The sequence below is a fragment of the Apus apus genome, chromosome 3 (assembly GCF_020740795.1).
Source record: "Apus apus isolate bApuApu2 chromosome 3, bApuApu2.pri.cur, whole genome shotgun sequence".
Taxonomy (NCBI): domain Eukaryota; kingdom Metazoa; phylum Chordata; class Aves; order Apodiformes; family Apodidae; genus Apus; species Apus apus.
Window position 1 is genome coordinate 117,589,400 of NC_067284.1, and position 23,734 is coordinate 117,613,133.

The window sequence follows — 23,734 nt, forward strand, 5'->3', positions numbered from 1 at the left end:
GTGTTTTTCTTAAATATGTCCAGATAACCTCCAGGAAGAGTGTGGAGTCTGCAGTCAGACAGTTGGAAAGAGAGAAGGCTCTTCTTCAGCACAAGAACACAGAGTACCAGAGAAAAGCAGAACATGAAGCAGACAAGAAACGCAATTTGGAAAATGAGGGTATGTTGAACCTTGCTTGGAGGGTGCCTTTTGATGTGGGTTTTTAGAAAATAAAATAAATGAATCATAGTTCAAACTGAAGCTTTGTCAAGAATCAGGTGATTAACAGTGTTGAATTGTTTTTGTTACAGTTAACAGTTTGAAAGACCAACTTGAAGATTTAAAAAAGAGGAATCAGAATTCTCAAATATCCAATGAGAAAATCAATCAACTTCAAAGACAGGCAAGCCAGCTTGTATCTGTGTGTTTTAAAGTAAGAGGTGTTGGGCATGCAGATTTTTAGTAGTGGAGGGAATCAAAATGTATAATGGAGTTTTAAAAGCTGTTCATTCTTCTCATGTTTTGGTGTTCAAAAGCAATCTTAAAATGCACCCCTTTTGATTTCTTTAATCCATCAAATCTAGTATTCTGTATTAGAAAAAGCAGTTGTCATATTTTAATTATCTGAAGTATGTTTTTCTCAATTTTTAGTTGGATGAAGCCAATTCTTTGCTGCGGTCAGAGTCTGATACTGCAGCCAGGCTGAGGAAGAACCAGACAGAAAGCACGAAGCAAATCCAGCAGCTGGAAGCTAATAACAGAGAGCTCCAAGATAAGAACTGCCTGCTGGAGAATGCAAAACTCAAACTGGAGAAGGATTTCCTCAATCTTCAGTCAGCTCTGGAATCAGAAAGGAGAGATCGAAGTCATGGATCAGAGATTATCAGTGATTTACAAGGTATCTGTATGAATCTTCCCAAGCTTGGCTGGTTTCAGGAATCAAAATGGGGTTTGGTGATGTTATTGGAGCTTCAGAGCATGGCTAGATCAGTGTGCTGTTCTGTGCAATGGCATGTAACTGTGGGCATGCATTTCAGAGAAAATGTGTCAGAACATTTACTAAATGTAATTGATAACTTTTTAAATCACCCCAAAAGTGAGATGTTCTTAATACTCAGAAGCTATTACATATTAAAAACTTTATCTCTCAGTAGATGAAGCACATTCTCTTGTCACACAGTGCTCAGCCTCACTGAAGATTGGGTCTTTTTTAGGTCGAATCTCTAGCCTTGAAGAAGAAGTAAAAAATGGAAAGAGTGCATTAGCCAAGCTGGAAATGGAGAAGAGGCAATTGCAGGAAAAACTGACAGATTTAGAAAAGGTAACAGCACTTCTAAGTAAACACTGGTGTTACATTCTGATGGAAATGTTTTATTTGTGCTTGTATTGCTTGAGATGTGGAGACAAAACCTATGCAAAAAATAAGCCTTGTTTTCAGTGCTTTTGCTTTGAATTTTTTTCTCTATTGTTTTTGGAATTTGAAAAGTGGGGAGAAAACACATCATTTCCCTTATGATCACAATATATTATACTTCTGAAGTAGGTAGTAATGTACTCCACTGTGTAGCTAAATGGTGCAGTAGTAACATTTAATCTGTTGTGTTTTTTAAACTCATTCAGTATTGCCAGAAATAAAAAAGCTTGTGCTATTGTTTTTTTTTTACAAATTTGTTACTGAAGCAAACAAACAAAAAAAAAGAGGGGAAAAAAAAAAGAAAGAAAAAATTATTCAATAAATCAAATTTTTAAGCCACCCTTATGAGAGGATGTTGGTGGCTAAGGCACCAACAAGTCAGTTCTTTACTTGTTTGCAACTGGGGAGGTCACTGTGCATTTCTGGAGCACTTTGCCATCCAGAGAAAAACATTTGTAGAAGTGAGTTCTCAGTTAACTCCTGAGAGTCTGAGCTCTCATTCCAGGTTGCCTGTTCCTGTTGTCCAAAATTTTGTCTTTAACCTGATGTATTAAAATATTTTATTTCTATGTAATCTTTTCCTGAACAGGAAAAGAGCAACATGGAAATAGATATGACATATAAATTCAAAGTTATGCAGCAGAACCTTGAGCAAGAAGAAGCTGAACATAAAGCCACAAAAGCACGATTAGCAGACAAAAATAAGATCTATGAATCTATAGAGGAAGCAAAATCTGAAGCCATGAAAGGTACGTACTGGACATGACAGCTGGGCTGCAGTGTAAGTGGTACAAAGCAGGTAATACCACCTTTCCATGCTAGTGGAAGCCTGAGTGAAGGCTTTTTTTCCTTGATTTCCCTTTTCTTTTTTAATACAATTAGAGCCCTGAAGAGCAGCTGTGGTCCCTTTTCCCTTGCTTTGCTAGGGTTAGAGACACAGGTTTAGTCTCAGAGGAAAATAGGTTCTCCATTGCACACACTAATTAATTTTCTGTGCTAATGTATTGAATTGATTTTTCTTACATTTATATTACTAAAGCTGCTTGTGACATTTTTGTTAAGAGCCTGTATGTGTTCTTACTCAGTGTACTCAAACCTTTTTGAGTTTTCCTAGGTAAAATAAACGTCAGCAATGAAACAATTGAAGGAAGTAGACCAGATGGAGTTAGAAATGGCGAGGTCTTTGCTGCACTTATGTAGTCACTGTCCATGTTCTGTTGCATGTCATGACAATCGAAGGCTCCTGGAGAGAGGGATCATTACCAAACAATTCCAGAAGATGGCTCTTACTTTTGGATTAAATGGTTTAAGTTGATTACAGCTACTTAAAAAGCTGCCTGTAAATCCCATCCTTCTGATTGGTGAGCAGTCACTGAAACCTGGAGCGTGCAGGTGTTCAGAGAAGCAAAATGATTCAGTAACAGTGGCTGAATCAGTTGACAGGTCAGGTTCCTGAACAGCTTCAGCCATTTAAATGACTTCAAATGATCAAAAGCAACCCTTCCGCAGGCTTAGATGGATTCTTTAAAAAACTCCACTCTTTGTACCATCTCAGATGTGTGGCGGATGAACTTGAAACTCAAAAGCAGGATGTAGCTGCAGTCCGGGGTGCTTGCAAAGCCTCCTCTGGGTGTGGGTTTGCTGTGAAAATGTGGATTAATCCCTTCTCAGCAATCTTGATCTGCAGTGTTAAAAGGATAAACATGTTGCTTATTGTTGGTATGGGACAGACTCCTCCTCCTCCCCTCACCCTCCAAAATCTGCTGCTGGTTTACACTGACTCTGAAATCTCTTATTCACAGAAATGGAGAAGAAACTTCTGGAAGAGAGAGCTTTAAAGCAAAAAGTAGAAAATCGGTTATTAGAAGCTGAAAAGCAGCGTTCCATGTTGGACTGTGATCTCAAACAATCACAACAGAAAATCAATGAACTCCTAAGGCAAAAGGATTTACTAAATGAGGATGTAAGGAACAATGACTACAAGGGTCTGGAGTGGTTTTCAATGTTTTCCCTTTATGGCTGTATTTAGGAACGTTTGTAAATGAAAATGTTGCCAACTTTTCCCTCCTCTGTCACTGGAGCTTTAAAAATTCTACAGGGTGTGGTTTTTATTTTTCAGAAATATTTTGGTGTTATTGGTCTTAAAACTTTTTTTCCTCTGAAGTGTAAAATGCTGTGACACTGACATGGGAAAATAGCTTATTTATGGTGTGCTAATGCCTTTATTCAGGAAGCAGCTTTGACTTCTGAAAAGAGGTGAGCCTGCTGTGCAGAAGTGCAGGGGGAGTCAGGGAGAGTCGCTGTTGACACGTCGCTTTCCTGTGTAGGTCTGGAAAACTCACAGGTTTCTCCTTATTTTTCAGGTAAAAAACCTGACCTTAAAAATAGAGCAAGAAACACAAAAGCGCTGTCTCACCCAAAACGACCTCAAGATGCAAACGCAGCAGGTCAACACCCTGAAGATGTCAGAGAAGCAGCTGAAGCAGGAGAATAACCATCTTCAGGAGATCAAACTCAGTCTGGAAAAGCAGAACAACGAACTCCGCAAGTAGGCCGAGCTGCTCTGTCTTTTCTAGTGATGTGACTGATTTGTCGTGGTTTATTTTGCAAAAGCTGAGAGTGATATGAATTTAGGAATCCTTTGCAGCGAATGTGCTGTTCTGCAGTACAAAACTGAGTTGTTGTTTAAAATAATTTGCAGTGACTGAGGTTGAGATTCGCCCCAGTGATTAAGCAGTGTATAGATTTGTAGGAAAAGATGTTTGTTATCCTGAAAATCCTAAAAAACCCTGCTTGAAAACAAGTGTCTGGGAACTTCAGAGAAACATTGACTTAAGAGTAAGTCTATGTACTTTTAATTGTTTTAAATGTTGTAAGACTGCAGTGAAGAGCAAAGTTACTGGTATTGTTAGTCCAAGAGAGCTTAATAGTGTTGGAGAGGAATACTAATACAGATCTGTACTGAAGATGTTAAAAGACATCTTTTGGGCCTTCAAACAGGAGTTGTGTTAAATCCCAGCAGTTCTTCGAGGTCTTGAGTGCAATATTTGCACCTGATAATAAATACTATTTATTTTTAAAATAACATTCTTGTGAATGTTAAGACAAGTTTAGCACATACATCAGGTCAGTCTCATCCTCAGCTCCTTTATGACTTCTGATGGTTTATCAGCTGAGGGTCTAGAGCACCAGTCTTAGGAGGAATGTCTGAGGGAGCTGGGATGTTCAGTCTGGAGCAGAGGAGGCTGAGGGGAGACCTCATTGCCCTCTGCACCTGCCTGAGAGGAGGGTGCAGGGAGCTGGGAGCTGGGCTCTTCTCCAAAGTAACAAGCGATAGAACAAGAAGAAATGGCCTCAGGTTATGCCAGGGTAGGTTTAGTTTGAGTATTAAGAAAAATGCTCTGGCACGGGCTGCTCAGGGAAGTGGATGTATTTAAAAGATGTGTAGATGTGGTGCTTAAGGACATGGTGTCGTGGTTGACTTGGTAGTGTTGGGTTTAACAGTTGGACTTGATGATCTTAAAGGTCTTTTCCAACCTACACAATTCTATGATCTCCTTGTGCTTTATCTTTTCTGTCAGCAAGATATAGTTACTCACCAAGAAGGTGGCTACATTTGGTGGTTGCTGTAGTGTGAAACACAGGCAGAAATCTCTGCTACATTACTGCTCTTTGTTACAGACTGACTAATTGACTTTCTGAGTTGTTTTAGTAACAGATGAATTCAAGAAGTGATGCATGTCAAAGAATACAGACATGTTTTCACAGGCTTGGCTCTAGCAAAAAAGACACCCAAAACAATCTGTCAGATCAGTGATGTTTTATATGGAAATAAGATTCTGTTGGCAGCTGTTTGCTCTATTAGTATCTCTTACTGGTTGATCTGTGGGACACTGTAGTAGTTAGTGTGTTCAACAGTATTCAGGTTGCTTCTTATTAGTGCAGTTTTCTCAGCTGTACAAGTGAAAAAGAGCTGGTAGCTACAAGAAGCCTGAGGTGTAATTGTTGACCATACTTTGGTTAGGAGATGACTGGAGATCTAGAGAGTGTGAGTGCTGGGTTTTCTGTTGACTTTCTGGAGTATGTTCCTGTCTTTCAAGGTCTGTTATTCCTTTCTAGGGAACGTCAAGATGCAGATGGACAAATGAAAGAGCTTCAAGACCAACTTGAAGCTGAACAGTATTTCTCGGTATGTTTTGTGCTTTTTTATTTTTATACTAAACTATTTACTGAGTACAATGTTAGCCTTTCTTCTTCTTCCTCAGCCATCAGGTGTTTCACATCTCCAACCTAGAGCTGCTCCTTTTTCTTGTGTCTGTCTTCAGTCTTGTCTGCAGCCTTGTCTTCATTCTTTGTTCTTGATTGCTGAGCAGTGTGAAAGAGCTTATGTTAAGAAATGTTCCAGTTTTGGAAGGGGGTCCCAAACACAGCTTAGAGAGAGGGAGGAGTCAAGGAGCTCCTTTCTCCACAGTGTGAATAATTCTCTGCATGTTTCAAGCCTTCTGATTCATCAACTCTGTGCTCCATGGAAGAGGAGAACTATATTCTCAAGTCAGGTGGTGTGACAAAACATGTGCATTAAAGGCTTGGAAGAAAGTTTTTCCATCACATCCAAACTTGGAAGAGATCTGTGGTGGGTTGACCCTGGCTGGACACCAGGTGCCCATCAAAACCACTCTGTCACTGCCCCCCTCAGCTGGACAAGGGAGAAAATACAACACAGGGCTCATGGGTCATGATAAGGACAGGGAGACCACTCAGCTGTTACTGTCATGGGCAAAGCAGGCTTGACTTGGGGAAATGAACCCAATACAAGATCTGTGATAAGGTACAACAGAATGGGTAGTTACTGTACTTAAAAATCATCATGAACATATGGATGTTAATTTAAATTGACAGTGCACAGCCAGCCACGCTGCAGGTGGAGCCCAAAAGGCTTGTTTCAGAATTAGAGGAAACTTAAGATTTTACTGTGGTCTTTGTCAGCAAGGAGGACTGTCTGAAGCTTTAGCAGACCAAAGAGTTGCACACATTAAGGGAGAGCAAGGGTGAGCTGAGGTCAGCTGGCTGCTGTGGACAGGCCAGGGACAGTCTGTCTTGAAATCCCTGTACTAAATGCACTTCACCTGTGTGCAGTCATTTGAGTTACAGACCAATATATTTTTTCTTTCATTTCCTCTTGACCTCTAGATTTGTATCCATTTCACAAAAACTTTAATTTCAAGTGCTTTTCTAATCTGTTTTTTCCATTCCTGCTGTGCTTATTTTTGCTCTTTTAGTAGTCACATTGTTTTAATGGCTTTGTATGGTTAAAATCTAAATTCTGCCTACATGCCTCCCTCTGACAAAAATGTGAAAGAGTAAAAAAAATAAAGTTATGGTTTTCCTTGTTTCTGATACTTATAATTTTCTATCAAATAGTGGTATTTACATTGAGAGTCTCTTAAACAGGATGTTTACACACATACAAAATGTGTATCTTACACCTACACAATCACAAACACACAAGTTAAAAAAACCCAAACAAAACAAACAACAAAAAAGTAAAAGAACCGAACATATTTGGAAATGATGATGATTAGTTAAATTTAGAGAAGGCAGTGCACAATTATGCTGTAATTGAGTGTGTGTTCAAAGAACTACATACAGTGTCATCTTTTATCATTTTTTGTGTACCTTCCAGCTAGAATATTCAAGTCATGTCCTTTTCTATCCAACTTTGAATTCTAGACTCTGTACAAGACACAAGTTCGAGAACTTAAAGAAGAATGTGAGGAAAAGACCAAGCTTTGTAAGGAAATGCAGCAAAAGATACAAGAGTTACAGGATGAGAGGTAAGATTTTCCTCGTTGTGCAACTAATATATGAAAGATTAAGTCCTTTTGTTGTTCTTTTTTTTTTTTTTTTTTTTTACACAACCCCCCCCACTCCCGTGGTTGCAGTTCCTACAGTTAATTGTAATAACTTGCAGAGATTCCTTGGCTGCTCAGCTGGAGATTACTTTGACAAAGGCAGATTCAGAACAGCTCGCACGTTCCATTGCTGAAGAGCAGTACTCTGATCTGGAAAAAGAGAAGATCATGAAAGAGCTGGAGATCAAGGAGATGATGGCCAGGCACAAGCAGGAGCTCACTGAGAAGGACGCCACCATAGCCTCTGTGAGTGACGTGGCCCTCACTCTGGTTTACAGCAGCCTGTCTTCTGTTTGCAGCTGCAGTTACCCATTGTCATGTAGCCTGAGTAGAGATAAGTGTTATACAAGTACATCTGACGTTTAAAAAATACTGGCTTTTGTTTCATTGATAGAAAATAATCTCTTATTGTATGACCTGTTTCTTCAGGCATCCTTCCTCCATGCCCCTGCCCCTCCTGCAGCTCGTGCTCCCGTGCTCACCCTGCTTGCCCTCTGCAGTGTTTCCTTCTGTGCTGCAGTGCTCTCCTGTGCCAAATGTGCTAGTTATGTAGTCACATCTACTTTTTGTTTTGTAGTTGGAGGAGGCAAATAGGACACTGACTAGTGATGTGGCTAATCTTGCTAACGAGAAGGAAGAACTAAACAATAAACTGAAGGAAGCGCAAGAACGTATGTATTCTTGAACCAAATGTAATTTGGCATGAAGCCAGTGTTGTTCTTAAATAGTACTGTCTTCTTTCGTAATGAATTTTCACATATATCTTTTTAATTACCTTGCTACAGAAATTACAAAACTAAAAGAAGAAGAAGCAAATGTAGGAAATATTAAAGCACAATTTGAGAAACAGTTGTTGAATGAAAGAACATTGAAAACCCAGGTAAGCAGATGTATCTAAATGAATTAAGATATAGTGTTCATGAATCAAGTAATTTTTAATAGAAAACTTGCCATGGTAAACTATCTAAATATTCTGTTAGCACTTGAATCTTTTTTGCCCCTAAACCATAATGATGATTATTTTATTTTTTTTTTTGCTTCTACTAAGCAGACTTCCAGTGTAGTGAGACTGCATCCTCATGATTTAGTAATGAGGAACTCCTAATCCAGATGCAGTTCACTAGCAAAATTCTTCACTTCAGTCAAATTAATTCATATTTTACTGACTTGATCTTGATTTATATTTCTCTGCAGTTTCCATAAAACAGCATATTTTTTATTTATTTTAAATTTTAATCTGGATTGTATTTTTTAGAATAACTGGCATTTTAACACAAAGATATATTTTGGGGCAAGCTAAAGGAGATGGAAGAGAATAGTTAAATGAAGTGTCCAAGTAGAAGTGTCCAAAGCAGGTGCTGGGGTGAAGTGGAAAAGGCTTCACTGCCTTCGTTTCCATTTTGAGCAGCACATGGAATTAAAGCAACTTCAGAGGGCTGGAAATGCAGGGGGCTTAGCTTGCAGTTAGATTAAAAGTGTCTGGTTGTGGATAGGAGAGACGACTGTTTCTCCCCAGTGTCACTCCACATACTGATCAGTGTGTTTTTGCCATTTTTCCCCCTTTCCCCTGGGAAGGCTGTGAACAAACTGGCCGAGATCATGAACCGGAAGGGTCCGGTGAAGCGCGGGGCCGACACCGACGTGCGGCGGAAGGAGAAGGAAAACAGAAAGCTGCACATGGAGCTGAAGTCTGAACGAGAAAAGTTAACCCAAATGATGATCAAATACCAGAAGGAAATCAATGAAATGCAGGCAGTAAGATCCCTTTGCAAACACAAACCCCCAGCTCTCCTGGGATTGACGCGGGCTTCCGAGGCAGGTGCAGCCTCTAAGCCTGAGTCTCCCGTGGCCAAAGGCAACATGCAGGATTCAGATGGAGGCTGACTCCAGTCTGCCTCGTTTTCTACTGTTTTCTCTGAGTAACTGAGTGTTGTGATCACGGGACTTGTTGCAATTTCTCCTTACAGCAAATAGCAGAGGAGAGCCAGATACGGATTGAGCTGCAGATGACTCTGGACAGCAAGGACAGTGACATTGAGCAGCTGCGTTCCCAGCTGCAGTCACTGCACATTGGTCTTGACAACAGCAGCATAGGCAGTGGGCCTGGAGATGCTGAGGCAGATGATGGATTCCCTGGTATGTTAATTTTATTAATATTTCTGCATTTAGATAGAATGGTTTACCACAGAAGTATTGAATTGATGCTTTGATGATTCTGTGGCTTTTCATCCTCAGGTGTTCCTACCATCTCATTAATGATTTGATAGTGATCACTCTCCACCTACTAACTTAATCTGTCTGTAAACATATGTCATCTTACATTTATTTAAAGACATTTCTTCAAAAAATTCTTGTGTGCCCCATCAAAGCTGAATATTTTTTCCACTTTATTGTGGTGGTGACTTTGAAATTGCTGTGTTATGATTTGAAATGTAAAACTAATACCTTCTTCTTAGAGTTTCTATTTTGACTTCTTTTCTACCTTTTTCCTCCCTTATGCTGTGTGTTTAGTCCATATCACTCAATCCCACACTATGGAATCCATGTCTTTTACCTACCAGCACTCTTCTACCTCTGTCAGTATTGCCACTAAGCCTTCCAGTTCTCGCATGCTTCTCGACTCTGATTCTGACTCAGAGGAGGAACCTTTGTCTTGTTCCCACAGCCCTACAGAAGTTGATAGCACAGGTGACATCCCTGAGAACTGTTTGGTTTTGTTCTTACCTGTGTCCTTTTCTGTTTCAAAACTAACACTATTAATACATTATTAAAAGAACAAACAAGAAGCAGATCTGGCAGCACATGTACTGCAGTGACAGCAAACATGGCCATCAAAGACATGGAAAAGCTGGCATGAGCAGATAACTGGCCTGTTTAAATGTTTACATGTTTGCTGCCATGTATAAAAGTACTGGTTTTATTAAAGCCTTGCATAAATAAGCCTTATGCACTTGTTCTCAAGGCAGCCTCTCTCCAGTATCTGCAGCTATCTGCCTCACCCTAAGATACTGGGCACCAAAAAGTCAAATCTTTCTGTTTAAGTGAAGTGTGGAGACATCTTAACTCATCATCTCAGTAGACATTACTAGCTCATAGAAATTCATTCTTCTTAATATTACATGGTTTTGCCTTATTTTGAATCTTACATTTGATTCTTGTATGGTAAGGCAAACAAAATGTATTCATTTTTCCAGCTACATAAAGCCCAGAATGAAATGCAATTTATTTTTCCATATTCTATATTCATTTTGTATGACCACATGTACACTGTATTGAACTAAACTTCTGTTTAGTGTTAGTGTCAGAGGGGGCTTTTAAAATTACATTCAAATTTCTGTGTATCAGTTGAGGTTTCTTTAAAGTGTGACTGTCTTTCCACTGAAGGCAAAACTTGTTTTGGAATATTAACATATATTTCCTTAAATTGTAGTAAAAAGTAAAGCATTTCCTCCATTTTCCTCATTGTTTTTGCTATTAGAAGCTATAAGGCTTCTACTAAAATAATTGTTAAGTACATACATATTTTTTTCTTTGCTAGCTGCTGTTGTGGTACCTGCATGGTTTTGTTTTCTTCTAAAGTAAAAATTCTACCTAAACTATGACTTTTTTTCTGGCATAATTATGAAAGGTGTGAGGTGTGATGGTTGTGTGTTGTTGGTTTTTCCCCTCCTAGTGCTTGTAAGCATGCACTGTGAACATTTTGGAACATTCTGGCTTTTCCCTGATCTGTTAGGGTAGAACGGACACCAGAAATGGTGAAGCTCAACCAGAAACTCTCACTTTGTCCAATTTCATCTGGTAGTATTGGCGAGTACAGAGAAAAATAGAAAGAATATCAGGACATAATTTGCTCACAGCATTAAAAAACTGCACATGCTTCCTGGGTATGGGGAAGGATTTTGTGCATCAGGATTATTCTTGCTACCCTTTTTGTCAGCTAGAGTTGAAAGGAACAATTTAAAGTGGCAGGCATGAGGGAAAAGACCCATTATGGAGCCACTTCATGTGCTTGATATGTCCAGTAAAATGTGTCATCAAGAGCAAGGCTTATAGAGCAATAAACCTTGAAGACAGAGTAAATAACCTTGCTTCAAGTCTCTCTAGACCAAAGGAGAATTCTATGAATACCTAATAACTACTTGTTATGCTCTGGTAAATAAACATGGGCAGGTGTCTGCAAATGCCCTCTGATGAGAAAGAAAATAGCTTTTGCCATTTTGGAGCACATTTATGCTCCTTGCCTGGTTTTGTGTTTGTTAAAATGTGAGGCTTGAGTATTTTTGACTGGGAGGTTCCTCGGCAGCAGTAGGTGTTGTCTGCTAAGGTGGGAAGCTCATTAGGAAAATCTTATTGCAGTCAAGTAGTTCCTTTCAATAAAGCATAGGGGAAAGAAATGCTTGTGTTAAGTGTAGCTACAAGATTAGGGTGAAAGCCACTGGTGCTGTGTGTGACCCAGCAGTAGGAAAGGGTGACCCTGGGCAGCTGTTTGTTGCTGCTGGCACGTGTGTCAGACCTCAGCTGGGCACAGGATGAAACATGGCAAGGAAGTGAGAGGGTAGCTGAACTTAGGAAAGGCCTAAGGGTTACCCCAGCTGGCTTATTTCGGCTATAAAGCCTAGGAGATTGAAGCAGAACTAGAAAAAGAAAAATTTATAGAAGAAAAAAATAGGACTTAGATGATTAAACCTGTGACCTGGCGTGTAGGGGATATAGGTCACTGGTGGTGATAAGTTGCCTTTTCTTATCTTGAGCTGGATGTTGTGTGCTTTGTACTAATATCTTCAGGTGCTGTTCTAAAAGTGAAGGTTGAGAGACATAAGCATTTCAAGCTGAAAAAGTGACTAAAGGTGCTGTGTCTGCTAGAGCTGCAGGTTTATCTTCCCCTTCTTCCTCCTGCCCACGGCTGTTCCCTGCCTGCATGGCTGGCTGCTGGCTCTGCTCAGCAATGGAGTTTAATTTTTCCTGAACATTTACTGTGATAAACTTTGCAAGACCTTGCAGTTTTAAATACTTCACGTTCTCATGTTTGCTCTGTTTCTTTATTGTTGATAACTATTTAAAAAGGGTTATAGTCTCAAAAATGATGTTTTGTGAATATTTATGTTCTTTGGCATACAATGTTTTTTTCAGAATCAAGGTTGGAAGGCTGGCTGTCACTGCCTGTTAGAAACAACACTAAAAAATTTGGATGGGTTAAAAAGGTAAGAAAAGCAGATTTATGACCTTGGTTCATGTGTAGTCTGCAGGATTTCTACACTTTAGTTTTTCTTTGAGTATTCTCTCAGTACCTACATGCATAAAATACGTCAGCTGGTAGAGCTGTGTCTGAGGGGAGCAGGTTCAGGCAATTGTAGTAAGTTAAACACTTTTTTGCCTTCTTCCTTTCTTCTAGACTTCCATTTTTATCTCTTTGTAGGTGCTTAAATCTGTTTAAGTATCAATCTGATAACATAAATTGATTTATCAGGTAATCAGAATTTTGTTTGTTGTGCATTGAGTGTATTGGCAAATCATGGACTTAGAACACAACACAGCTATTGTCCTGTTGGCTGCTATTTAAGAAGACTGTAGAAATACATGGCTGTGACATCTGTGGCAATTGCTGTGACATCTTTGACACCTGTGATGAGCTTGATTAAGAGCTGTATTTCATTCTTCTCTGTCTCTTACCAGTATGTAATAGTCAGCAGCAAGAAGATCCTGTTCTACGACAGTGAACAAGACAAAGAGCAGTCCAATCCCTACATGGTGTTAGATATAGAGTGAGTATCAGCACCTGCTGGTTTGTGGGTGATCCCTGGCAGGGGGGCTGTGGCAGAGGTCCTGGGGGGGTCCCACAGTGTTGGGCAGGGAGAGCTGGGAGCTGTAGTACCCGTGCTGGGCAGTGGGGCTGCGGTGCTCAGGACCACCCTGAGCTCTGCTGAGCTGAGGAACCACCACCTCTCAGCTGGACCCCTCCCTCAAACACATGTGGTAGCAAAAAGCATCACAGGAACTGTAGTGGAGGCTGTCGTTTTCAGTGGTTACACATTTTCACTTAAAACAGGCCCTTATGAGTGGGTTTTATAGTTAATTATTTCGTTAATAAATACGGAAGGTGGCTATTCCGAGGTTGGAGCGCGGGGAGAGGGTGGTGTTAGAAAGCTGTTGGCAGCTGAGAGACTTACATGATGTTAGATTTTCAGTGCTGCCACTTTTTTTTTTGAAAATACAGCTGGATACTTGTGACTTCTATTTAGGGGTTTTGGAAGTTCATGTGCAGGATTGAAAAACAAGGCTTTAACCAAGTGATTAGAAATTTGTACTTGACAAATCATTAATGACTCGAAGTCTTAATGTGGGATGTTGCATCCTAACTTAATCTGTCAATTTAAACTTATCATTTTGGTAATATGTTGTTGTTGAAATAATTTCCTCTAGCAAACTCTTCCATGTCAGACCAGTCACTCAGACTGATGTGTACAGAGCAGACTCCAAGGAAATTCCTAGGATATTCCAGGTATTCCGTAATACATGGATGTTTCTACTGTAACAAAGATGTTACATATTGTGAAAGATATTTTCATAACTTTGTCTAATAGAATATTCACTAAAAAAACCACCCTGAAAAAATCCAATCCATTGGGTTTCCTCAGTCTTCCTGCTTAATTACTTGGAATTTCTGTTTGTCTTATCAGAGTACTGAGGTTATTTTGCTTTGACTTTAGATTCTATATGCTAACGAAGGAGAGAGCAAAAAGGAACAGGAATTTCCCGTGGAGCCCATGGGAGAGAAGTCAAATTACATTTGTCACAAAGGACATGAGTTCATACCTACTCTTTATCACTTCCCAACCAATTGTGAGGCTTGCATGAAGCCACTCTGGCATATGTTTAAACCTCCTCCTGCCCTGGAGTGTCGTCGTTGCCATATCAAATGTCACAAGGATCACATGGATAAGAAGGAAGAGATCATAGCACCTTGCAAAGGTAAGCAGCAGGTACTTGAATGTGCATATGGTGCCTGGAGTCAGGGTGTCCTGAGGGGTCAGAGGATTCCAGTAGTGGTCTGGCACCAACTAAGCACAGAGGGGTAGGTCTGCCTTTGGTCAGCGTGCAGGCACTGGAGCCCTCCTGGGGGTGTCTCCAGGAGGATCAGCTCCCTGCTGGGAATTGCTGGTCTGTGTGCAGGCTCTGCTGGGCTGCCAGCAGTGGGCAGGGAGGGGTGGAGCTGGAAGGGCTCACCTTGGGTGGGATGCCATGCCAGTGTCTGTGTTGGAACGGAGGCTGCGGGCTGTGGGACTGGGCTGACAGTTCCCTGGGCTCAGACTCACCCCATGGTTCTCCCCATCTCAGTGTGGATCTCCTCGAGTGCTGAGCCCCTCAGCGAGAGGGGCAGCACTGCCAGCAGCCAGGAGACACTGCGTTTGGCACAAGGTGGTTCACTTCACTTTGGGTTTCTCTGCTGCTTTCTCTTTGTGTTGCCTGTGAGAGTACAGTGACCTGGCAGCTTTGATGTGGTGGCATGTTTAGAATAATAACAATATCACTGACTGTGATATTAAAAATTGCTGTTACAGTGTACTACGATATTTCAACGGCAAAGAACCTACTACTGCTAGCTAACTCCACGGAAGAACAGCAAAAATGGGTGAGCAGACTGGTGAAAAAAATACCCAAGAAGCCCCCAGCACCAGACCCCTTTGCTCGATCTTCGCCCAGAACTTCCATGAAGGTACAGCCAAACCAGTCCATCAGACGGCCCAGTCGACAGCTTCCTCCAAACAAACCAAGGTGACACAAGACACTATTATTGCTTTAAACATTTTACTGCCATTAATGTTGTCTATTGACAAGGACAGTTGACCACAAATGTTGTCCACTGACAAGTGATCTAGCATGTCATCTCTGAGCCTCAGCTTAGAGGAGCCACTCACTGTGTTTGTTTCTTTGTGGAAAGGATCTTGCATGAGCTGTTAGTTAATCCGACTCATGGATCCTGTGGCTTTTCCCCTGTAATAGGCAGAACTGGAAGCACCCTCTGTAGCCTGGTTGTTCTTTTGAACGGGCAGCTGGTAGGGAACATGGGGTTTAACTAGACACAGGGTCAGTGAGAGGAGTGTGAAGATGTAAAAAAGAAGACCAAAAAAGAAGTTTTAACAGTTGTCAGGATGGCCATGGCTGGACCTGGTGTGAAGTTGAGCAATGAAGTTATGTGCCTCTTGCCCTTCTTTTTGGTTGTGCTCTTCCAGTCTAAGTCAGCCTTTAGACATTTTTTCCCATTTGTTTATTTTTCTATCTGTATATTTTGTCATGGTGGGAAAAGGAGGATGAACATTTTTATGTGTGATCTTATTCTTGCAATTAAACTTTTCAAGTCAGCTTTACAAATGCACCTAACAGATGGAAAAGTGTAGCTCTGTGTGGTCACCTCACCTGTCACCTGACTACTGCAGGGCTGTCAAACCAGTGGAAATTTGTGTGGATTACTTATAAATTACTGTACTTGCTTATTAATGCCTGACTGGTGCCTCTGTGAGGCTTTTGTGCAAGGACTTACAGTGAGGAACAACTGATTTTCTGTTAGAACTTGATTCAGAACAAAGATCTGGGGGACAGAAGGAACCTGGGGACAGCAGCTGTGGGGAGGAACTGGAGAGGAGGCAGCAATGTGGCCCTGGCAGCAGGACAGGGTCTGGGACTGCTGTGGAGGGAGGAGATGATCCCTCTGCTCACCCTGGATCTGCAGCACGATGCAGCCCCTGCACTTGGGCACCCAAAGCCAAGCCAGGCATTGACCAGCTGGGGAGAGTCCAGCAGAGGCCAGCAGGGTGGTCAGGGCAGAGGCTTGAGGGCACAGGGCTTGTTAAACATTGGGTGAAGGAGATCTCCAGGGAGGTACCACAGCAGCCTGTCCCTGCCTGTGGGAGGGTGTCGAGGAGGCAGAGCCAGGCTCTTCAGCGCTGCGTGACAGGAGGATGAGAGACAAGGGGCTGAGCCAAGAGAGATTCCAGCTGGACAGAGGGAAGAGCCAGCACAGACAGCTGGGCAGGAAGGCAGGCTGGTGAGGCCAGACAGGGTCCATTCCTGGAGGCTTTTAGGACCCAAGAGAACAAAGGCTGGAGCAGCCTGAGCTGCCCATGGAGCTGACCCTGCTTTGAGCAGGAGATTGGGCTTGGACACTGCCTGAGGTTCCTTCCAGCCTTCCTGGCTCTGGAAATGCTCTCCCTGCTAGGAATTCCACACAGTGATTGTTTCCACAAGGTTTTTTCATGGCTGTTGTTCTTTGTGATAATTTAAAAAAGGGCAGACCTGGTTTTCTTAGACCATACAATTTCTGTTTGTACATTCAATTGGATTATGCCCAAGGTGTCGTTCCACACTGAAAAAAATACCAACTTCCATATATTTTAATGCCTAATACATTCAAATTACAATTGAGCCTTTTCAGGGATATATCATATTTTAAAATGTAAAACCTTTACAACCTGAAAACCCAGAACCCCCTGATCCCCACTTTGTCCAAGGCCTGTGATGAGTTGTGTTAAACACTGCAGCCTGTTCTAGCTCAAATGCACTGAACTCTGCTAGGGTGAGGTTTCTATCTCAGCCTGCTCTGGTTGCCATATAATCCTGATTAAAATCTATTTTGCTTTCTGAAGAGATGACTAGACTTGCTTTCCTTTCTTGTAGCTGTAGCAACTGAGAAGTTAGTACTTAAGATACTTGTCCAAGATCCTTTGATAACAGCAGAAAGAGATGAGGGCCTCTAGGCAATGATTCATCCCACCCCAAAATAAATGCCTAGAAGAGAGAAAGTGACTCATTTGCTGACACGTTTGCCTCGCCTGCTTTGTCCTCTGCTGACCATAGAAGGAAGGAGCACAGGCAGCAGTGCCTAGAGAACAAGTTGATAGATCCTCTTTTGGCATTGCTTTCCTTTAATTAGGGAGCTACAGGGCAGCTGTGGAGGGCAACCCCACTGCAGTGCGATAGAGAAGATCCTACTGCACTTGTCTGTAAATTCAGATGACACTATTTCATGTTCTGTTCAGCAGTCAAAATTATTTGATTTTACTGGAAAAACTGTGAGCCTTGCATTAGTGTCTGGGAAGAGACAGCAGGAGAGCATAAAACTGCCCCTCAGTCACAAGAACAGCGGCAAGGCAGAAAGCAGCTGATTTTATGAAATGTACGTGTTGGTCTTTTCTGCAGAAATGTTTTTGGGAAATATCAGTATGGTAAGTGTTCTACAGAACTGAATGAGTTGTGAGATGAATTTCCAATGAACAGAATATCCCTGGCTTGCATGAGCACTTACTGAACTTCATACTCCATGGCAGGCAAAGGAAGGAACCCACCTACCTTAACTCAGTCTTTTATTCAAAAAGCTTTAGCCGTAACAGATGGGATTTTGGAGCCTTTTACAGAAGTGTGACACACATTAAACATCAACCCCTCCTGTTGCAGATTGCTTGATCTGGCATTTAAGGACTGGGATTGGTCATTTGATGATGTTGATGATATTGATGGTGATGATGATGATGATGATGACGATGTTTTTGATTTCTGAAGAAGTATAAGGGGTAAATCCAAACAGTGAGGAATGGATTGGTTTGCCTTTGAATACAGCATGCTCTGTTGGATTTTGTTTCTCAAAGCAGAAAAGACAAGATCTCATTTTAATATTTTAAACAGTAAAAATGAGATTCTGCTCATGATGATTTTTAGAGGAGTTCTTTTCATTAAAACTCTGTTGTTGCCTTTGTCAGTGTTTTTATTTTTCTAATTTTAGATCTTTGTTCAAAATTCATGTCTGCCTGCCCAAAAAGAAAATACCTACTGTTGTTGAGTAGTTTGTTACCCATCGTGCTAATGCTGCTCACCTCTGCAGACTATTTCTGAAGGTTGAGAGGGAGGCTGTAGCAGTTTGCAGACACCTCATGGCTAAGCTCTCCAAGAAGCTCACAGCTGTGTGGCTGGCAGACATGAAACCCCTGCAGTTCTGCCTTGTGCTTTCCTCCCTGTGTGACGACTGGGTGTGACGTGGCTTTCCTTTGCAGTGCTGTGCTGTCTGGGTACCTAACCATGCCTGAGGGCTGCTGAGCCTCAGCTTTGCAGCTCCTGCCGCCCTGACTCACTGGGAGCTCCTCTGTAGCTCCCAGGGCTCAGTCGTCCCCACGTGGGTGCAACGCTGTGTGTGCACAGAGAAAAGCCTCCTGAATGTGAAGTTCCTGAGGATTCCTTGGAGCAGCAGTAGGGTGTGTGTGGGAAGGGGCTCAGGGAGCTGAGGCAGAATTTCACTGGCCTTGGCAGTCTCGAGCTTCACATGAGCTCCTGTCACACTGCACACCAGCGTGTGGTGTCTTTGGTTTAAAAGCTCAGAAATTACTAATCTTTTAGATTGTACGTATTGTGCTTCGCCCTCCTAATTTATGGGGTGTTAACTGACTTGCATCCCTTGCAGGGGTGTGCTGAGCTTCAGTCACCCTGCTGCTGGTGCAGAGCAACGGTGGTTCTCCCGGGTTTGATGATGAGCTCATCTTAAGTGAAGACTTTGAGGAACTGCTATTTTTGTCAGATTTACGAGGGTTGCATTTACTGACCAAACTTCCTGCTTCTTTTTCAGCTAACTGCTTTCTGTGAGTGCAGACACAAGTCAAGGTGATCACTTTCTTCCCGTTACAGCAAGACTGAAACATATCCCCAAATATATTAAAAAAATTATATATTTTCCTGAGAGATTGTGCTATATATATCAGAGGTTTACATTTTTGCTGCAATATAAATTACTAATCTCTGAGGGTTTTCCTGTTTTCTCCTGAGTGACTGATCCTACGAGGAATGGTTGGTAAACAGTAAAAGGATCTGTTAGGTAACCTTTGAAACTCTGTTCCACAAAAGCTTTGTTGGCAAGACACGTACACTACATTTCATGAAAGGCTTGAGGGGAATGAAGATGGAGACGGAGGGAACTGGTGGGAGAGGCCACCAGCAGGTCTGCAAGAGGAGCAGGAGGAGGATCCACCACAGTGACACAGACTGCACCTGTGAGAAGTGACCATTATACTGTGTATATATATTGTACTGTAATACCGCAGGAGGGTTTTAAAAATCTTTCCACTTTATTTTTTTATGCTTATTAACCAGATACCATTACTGATTGCAGTTGCAACTATGCACTTGTACAAAGCCATAGTGCTGGAGTTCCTGCCACTCATGAGGTCTGTCACAAGCTGCATGTCAGTGCTCAGCAGCCAGGAGAAGGCTGAAGTGTAGACTAGTTTCATCTCCATCACCATGGGCAGTCCTGTTTTACCTGTCTAATTGCCTTAATTTAAGTTTTTTTTCCAAGTTTTTTGCCCATTCTGTCTATTTAAGGAAAAATAAAAAAAGAAGGTTTACCAGCTCTTAGGATGCAATTTTGCTTTGTGGCAGAAAAAAAGAATGCACTATTTTCACACCTAGTAAAGTATATCAGTGTCAGCCTGTTTTGAATGTATATTGCCTGGTTTTAAGGCTTGGTTACAGAAACTCCATCTGATACTATTGGAATTACTAAACCATTTGCTTGTACATGTAACTGCTTGTCCAGCCCTTGTTACAAACCTCAATATTAGTTATTGACTTATATTAACCCTCATTAAGTGCTATGAAACTTCATTTTTGCCTTGTTTTTGCATACTCTCCTAGATGTGTTTTTTTATTTCTGGAAAAGAAAAAAGAATCTGTGACTATTTTTACATTTCACAACATGATATCTGAGGACTGTCATGAACTTTAGGAAAAGGAAAACATACTGTAGATGTATTTTAAAATTTTAAATCTGGTTCTCTAGCACATAGCTGTAGGCATAGGTAAATATTTCAGTAGTGTGTTTTGAGAACTGATAGCTGGGAAGAAAGGGCCTCAGAGGCACTTAATCTGACTGTTTTTGTTTGTTTTTTTTTAACTTGGAGTTGTACAAAAATTATAATTTATGTGGGCTCATTCATGATGTGTTCATAATTATCCCAGAAAATGCATGTTTTATACAACTACAGTATGCAAAGTTAAACATATTGACAGTAAAAATGTAGTCTCCTATTTGGTCTCTTTATATATATAAATATATATATATTTAAAAATATATATATATAAAATATTGTGTGGGAGTGCAGTAATTTAAAATATGATCTAACACTTCAATGAAGGAGGACATTTCACTTTAAAATTTTGTTTGTTTGTTTTTGTTTTTTAAGGAGTGTTGAAATTTTTGGAAGGATAGGACCATGATTTATTTAACACTATCATGAAAGGTGGACTTGGAAACACTGAAATACTGAAAATGAATAAATATATTTACATTTCGTAACCTCTGCTACAGTTCAGTTTAACAGAGCCAGAATGTATTCAGTCTTCTATTTATGCACTGGCAAAGTCAAATATTGTTGGTGAGTTCTTGAATTCAAAACTAAAGCTTTCATATCATTTCTGTTAGGAGTTCTAACCCAGCACACAGCTGCAGTGTTTTGTCCCTGCTTGTTTTGATTTAGAGGAGCACGGTATATTTTAGGCAATGCAGATTTGCATAGAATACAACATTAAAAATGTATGCAGTAAAACTGTTTCCATTCACTGAATGCATAGATATTTTATATATATATATATATATATATAAAAAAAAAATGTTACATTGTGGGAAGTTCTATCCTTTTCTGAATTGGAGAATATTATATATATATTTTTAAATAAACTATTTGAGTAAGGTAAAATAGCTGCTGAGCTTGAGAAGCTGGTAATTAATGGAAGGATTCCAGTCTGTAGGCAAGGTCTGCAGAGGCTGGACCTGGGGCACCTGCCCTGGTTCTCTGGGAGTCCCGGGGCCTTGCAGAGCCTGAACTGTTAGGACATGTATGCTGGTATTTCCTACCCACAGTTCACACCTTCTGTGCTGGCACAGATGGGTTTAGTTCCAGGTGCAGCTGCACTGAGGAGCTGCCACTGGAGGATGGGGGCTGGCAGGGAGCACTGGGGCTCCTCTGGCCTGACCTCCACCTCCAAGCAGGGCCAGCTTGGCAGAGGTTCCTCGTGGCCTTGGAGTTTCCAGTGCCTCCAGGGATGGAAGCGTCTCCTCAGTTTCCCTTCATGCAGTTTGTCCCAGAGCAAGGGAACAGCAGGGGCTGTGTTGAGGTACAATGTGGAGATGATCTGGCCCGTGGGATGATGTGCACAGACCTTGGTCTGTACCTGGGACACAAAGGGTGAAGCTGCTCTTCTGTTCTGCCCACTTGTCCTCCTGCTAGAGACACAGCTTCCAGCTGCTGATCTGTGGAATGCCAAGATCCTGGAGATTGTGCTGTTTCCCTCTTGTCCAGCAGTAATCACATACAATTTTGGAGAGAAGAGAGCATATTCCTGAACTAAGGAATATTTGTCTTGAAGTCACTGACATTTAAACACTTCCTTTTTGTAACAGGGCTGTCCCAGCAAACTGGACGTTTTTGTGGCCTGGATGCCTTTATCTGCAGAACCTCTCATTGCAAGTCCTTTTGTTTCACAAGAGCAAACAAGTAGCAGAGCCAGGCTGCAGAGTAACCTGGAAAAATCAGGGGTCAAACTTGGAACCAGAAGTTCAAGACGTTTGTAGGGAAGTTGCTCCTTGTTTCCCAGCCCAGAGCTCAGCAGCACAGAAGCTGAACAGGAAGATCCCGCTGGCGTCGCCGTGTCAGGTGTCAGGCAGACCCTCCTGCAAGGAGATTGCCACTTCTCTCCTAGCTGTGTGCTGCAGTTTCCTGCTTCTGGTGGGTCCTGCCAAAGCCCAACCCCTCAGGGTGCTGCCCAGGGTCCAGCACCAAGTCTGCACACGTTGTGGCTCCTGTGCTGCTTTTCATGGGCTGATGCTGTGACCAGACCTGACAATGGACCACAGGCTGAGGCCCCTGGCAAATGAAAACATGGCCAAATGTAAAACACCACTGAAGTTTCACTGATTGTCCGAATCTCTCACCACCTCTGCTAAATGCACCGAACCTCCTACATTTCTGGCAGGCAGGCAGTGGTTCTCTGAAGGCAGCAGGGCCAGGAAAGCTGCCACTAGAAATTATGTACTTGTTAGTTTCTCAGGCAGTGTCAGATGATCATTAGAAACTTGAGCATTTGTGTTTATGATCTTACAATGTATTAGTTTCACAGAATCACCGAGTCACCAAGGCTGGAAAAGACCTTTAAGACCATCAAGTCCAGCCCATGACCTGACACCACCACATCTCCAGACCATGGCACTAAGTGCCACCTCCAGCCTTTCCTTGAACACCTCCAGGGATGGTGCCTCCACCACTTCCCTGGGCAAGCCGTTCCCATCTAGCTTGGAGAGAGTCACCCTTCAAAGAGGATTTAGATGCCTTGGTCTCAAGTGCCTTTGCCCATCCTGTGCTTGTGAGACCATACTTGGGATGCTGCTGTGGAAAGGAGGAGCTTGCATGGAAACAGATGGATTACCTGCACAGCTCCTACAAGCCCTTCCCATCTCCTGGCTCTGTCTCAAGGCAGGAGAACATGGTCCAGTTCAGGGAGTTGGAGTGCTTCAGTCTTCTCTGCATTCTTCATTAGTTTTCCTTGGCATTCGTGTTAAAATAGGGACTCATTTGTTTTTTCATAGAATCAGAGTATCTTGCCTTGGAATGGATTCAGAAGCACAAAGCCCAGCTCCCTGCTCCCTGCAGGGCTGCCTGTAACTCAGCTGTGTGGAGAACATTGTCCAGATGCTCCTGCAACCCTGACAGGCTTGGTGGCTTTTCAGTGTATTGTAGCTGATCTTCAGAATGTTGTGTGGACTATCATCTCTGCACATAACTGCACTTTAAACTGGAAACACTATTTGTTTTTTTTTTAAGGTGATTCTATAAACCACTCAGAGGAGTATCAGCATCCCACGGCCCCTGGGTTTTTGCCTCCTGCTTTGAAGTATCTCTTGTGAGAGGGGGAAGGAATTTTCTTTTGGATCTCTGTAAAAGATGTTGATGGAGCAGTACTGAAACAAATGTGTGTTCTTTGTTGCCTTTAAAGCAGAGAATGATGGACTCAGACATGCTCATCTGAGAAGTGGGACAAGTCTATTCAGATGTATGTGGCAGAAAAGAAGACTTAGTCTAAAGACATCAACATCCAGTTCTCCCCAGAAACTGCTACAATGGATGGTGAAGCTCATGGTAAAACCACTGCTCCAAGGAGCAGGGACTCAGGGGAACTGTAATTTATTACAAGGACACTAACTGCCAGGCCTTGCTGTGAAGATTGAGGTTTTGAATCTCTGCCCCCCTGTAGGCAGGAAGAATTGCTTATCAAGTTACTACCTGATACTTGCTAGTGAAAGTCAGAAGCTGGATTTGACCACTGCTGCTTTTGCTCCCTTAATCTTGCAGAAGCTCCAGGATTTAAGTGATCTTTCAAAACTAAAGTCACAGGGAAA

The 23,734-nt window shown here is 41.8% G+C and overlaps 1 protein-coding gene across 3 annotated transcripts in view; it reads left to right on the top strand.

Moving 5' to 3' along the window:
* The window catches only part of ROCK2 (Rho associated coiled-coil containing protein kinase 2), an 87,451-nt gene extending 66,411 nt beyond the window's left edge, over positions 1 to 21,040 (top strand). Inside the window, exons 13-34 of one of the 3 annotated variants that reach the window (XM_051613211.1) lie at positions 24 to 159; positions 291 to 382; positions 631 to 877; positions 1,194 to 1,300; positions 1,983 to 2,142; positions 3,196 to 3,356; positions 3,757 to 3,941; positions 5,513 to 5,582; positions 7,124 to 7,227; positions 7,365 to 7,551; positions 7,883 to 7,976; positions 8,091 to 8,185; positions 8,881 to 9,060; positions 9,273 to 9,441; positions 9,817 to 9,993; positions 12,436 to 12,506; positions 12,979 to 13,067; positions 13,726 to 13,804; positions 14,013 to 14,274; positions 14,865 to 15,078; positions 17,755 to 17,870; positions 18,914 to 21,040. In XM_051613211.1, coding sequence (XP_051469171.1) covers positions 24 to 159; positions 291 to 382; positions 631 to 877; positions 1,194 to 1,300; positions 1,983 to 2,142; positions 3,196 to 3,356; positions 3,757 to 3,941; positions 5,513 to 5,582; positions 7,124 to 7,227; positions 7,365 to 7,551; positions 7,883 to 7,976; positions 8,091 to 8,185; positions 8,881 to 9,060; positions 9,273 to 9,441; positions 9,817 to 9,993; positions 12,436 to 12,506; positions 12,979 to 13,067; positions 13,726 to 13,804; positions 14,013 to 14,274; positions 14,865 to 15,078; positions 17,755 to 17,857 — 2,982 coding nt within the window. In that variant the 3' untranslated portion in view covers positions 17,858 to 17,870; positions 18,914 to 21,040. The remainder of the gene's footprint in view (positions 1 to 23; positions 160 to 290; positions 383 to 630; positions 878 to 1,193; positions 1,301 to 1,982; positions 2,143 to 3,195; positions 3,357 to 3,756; positions 3,942 to 5,512; positions 5,583 to 7,123; positions 7,228 to 7,364; positions 7,552 to 7,882; positions 7,977 to 8,090; positions 8,186 to 8,880; positions 9,061 to 9,272; positions 9,442 to 9,816; positions 9,994 to 12,435; positions 12,507 to 12,978; positions 13,068 to 13,725; positions 13,805 to 14,012; positions 14,275 to 14,864; positions 15,079 to 17,754; positions 17,871 to 18,913) is intronic. The other 2 variants (XM_051613212.1, XM_051613213.1) reach the window with 2 other exon arrangements.
* The last annotated feature ends 2,694 nt before the right edge of the window (positions 21,041 to 23,734 follow it).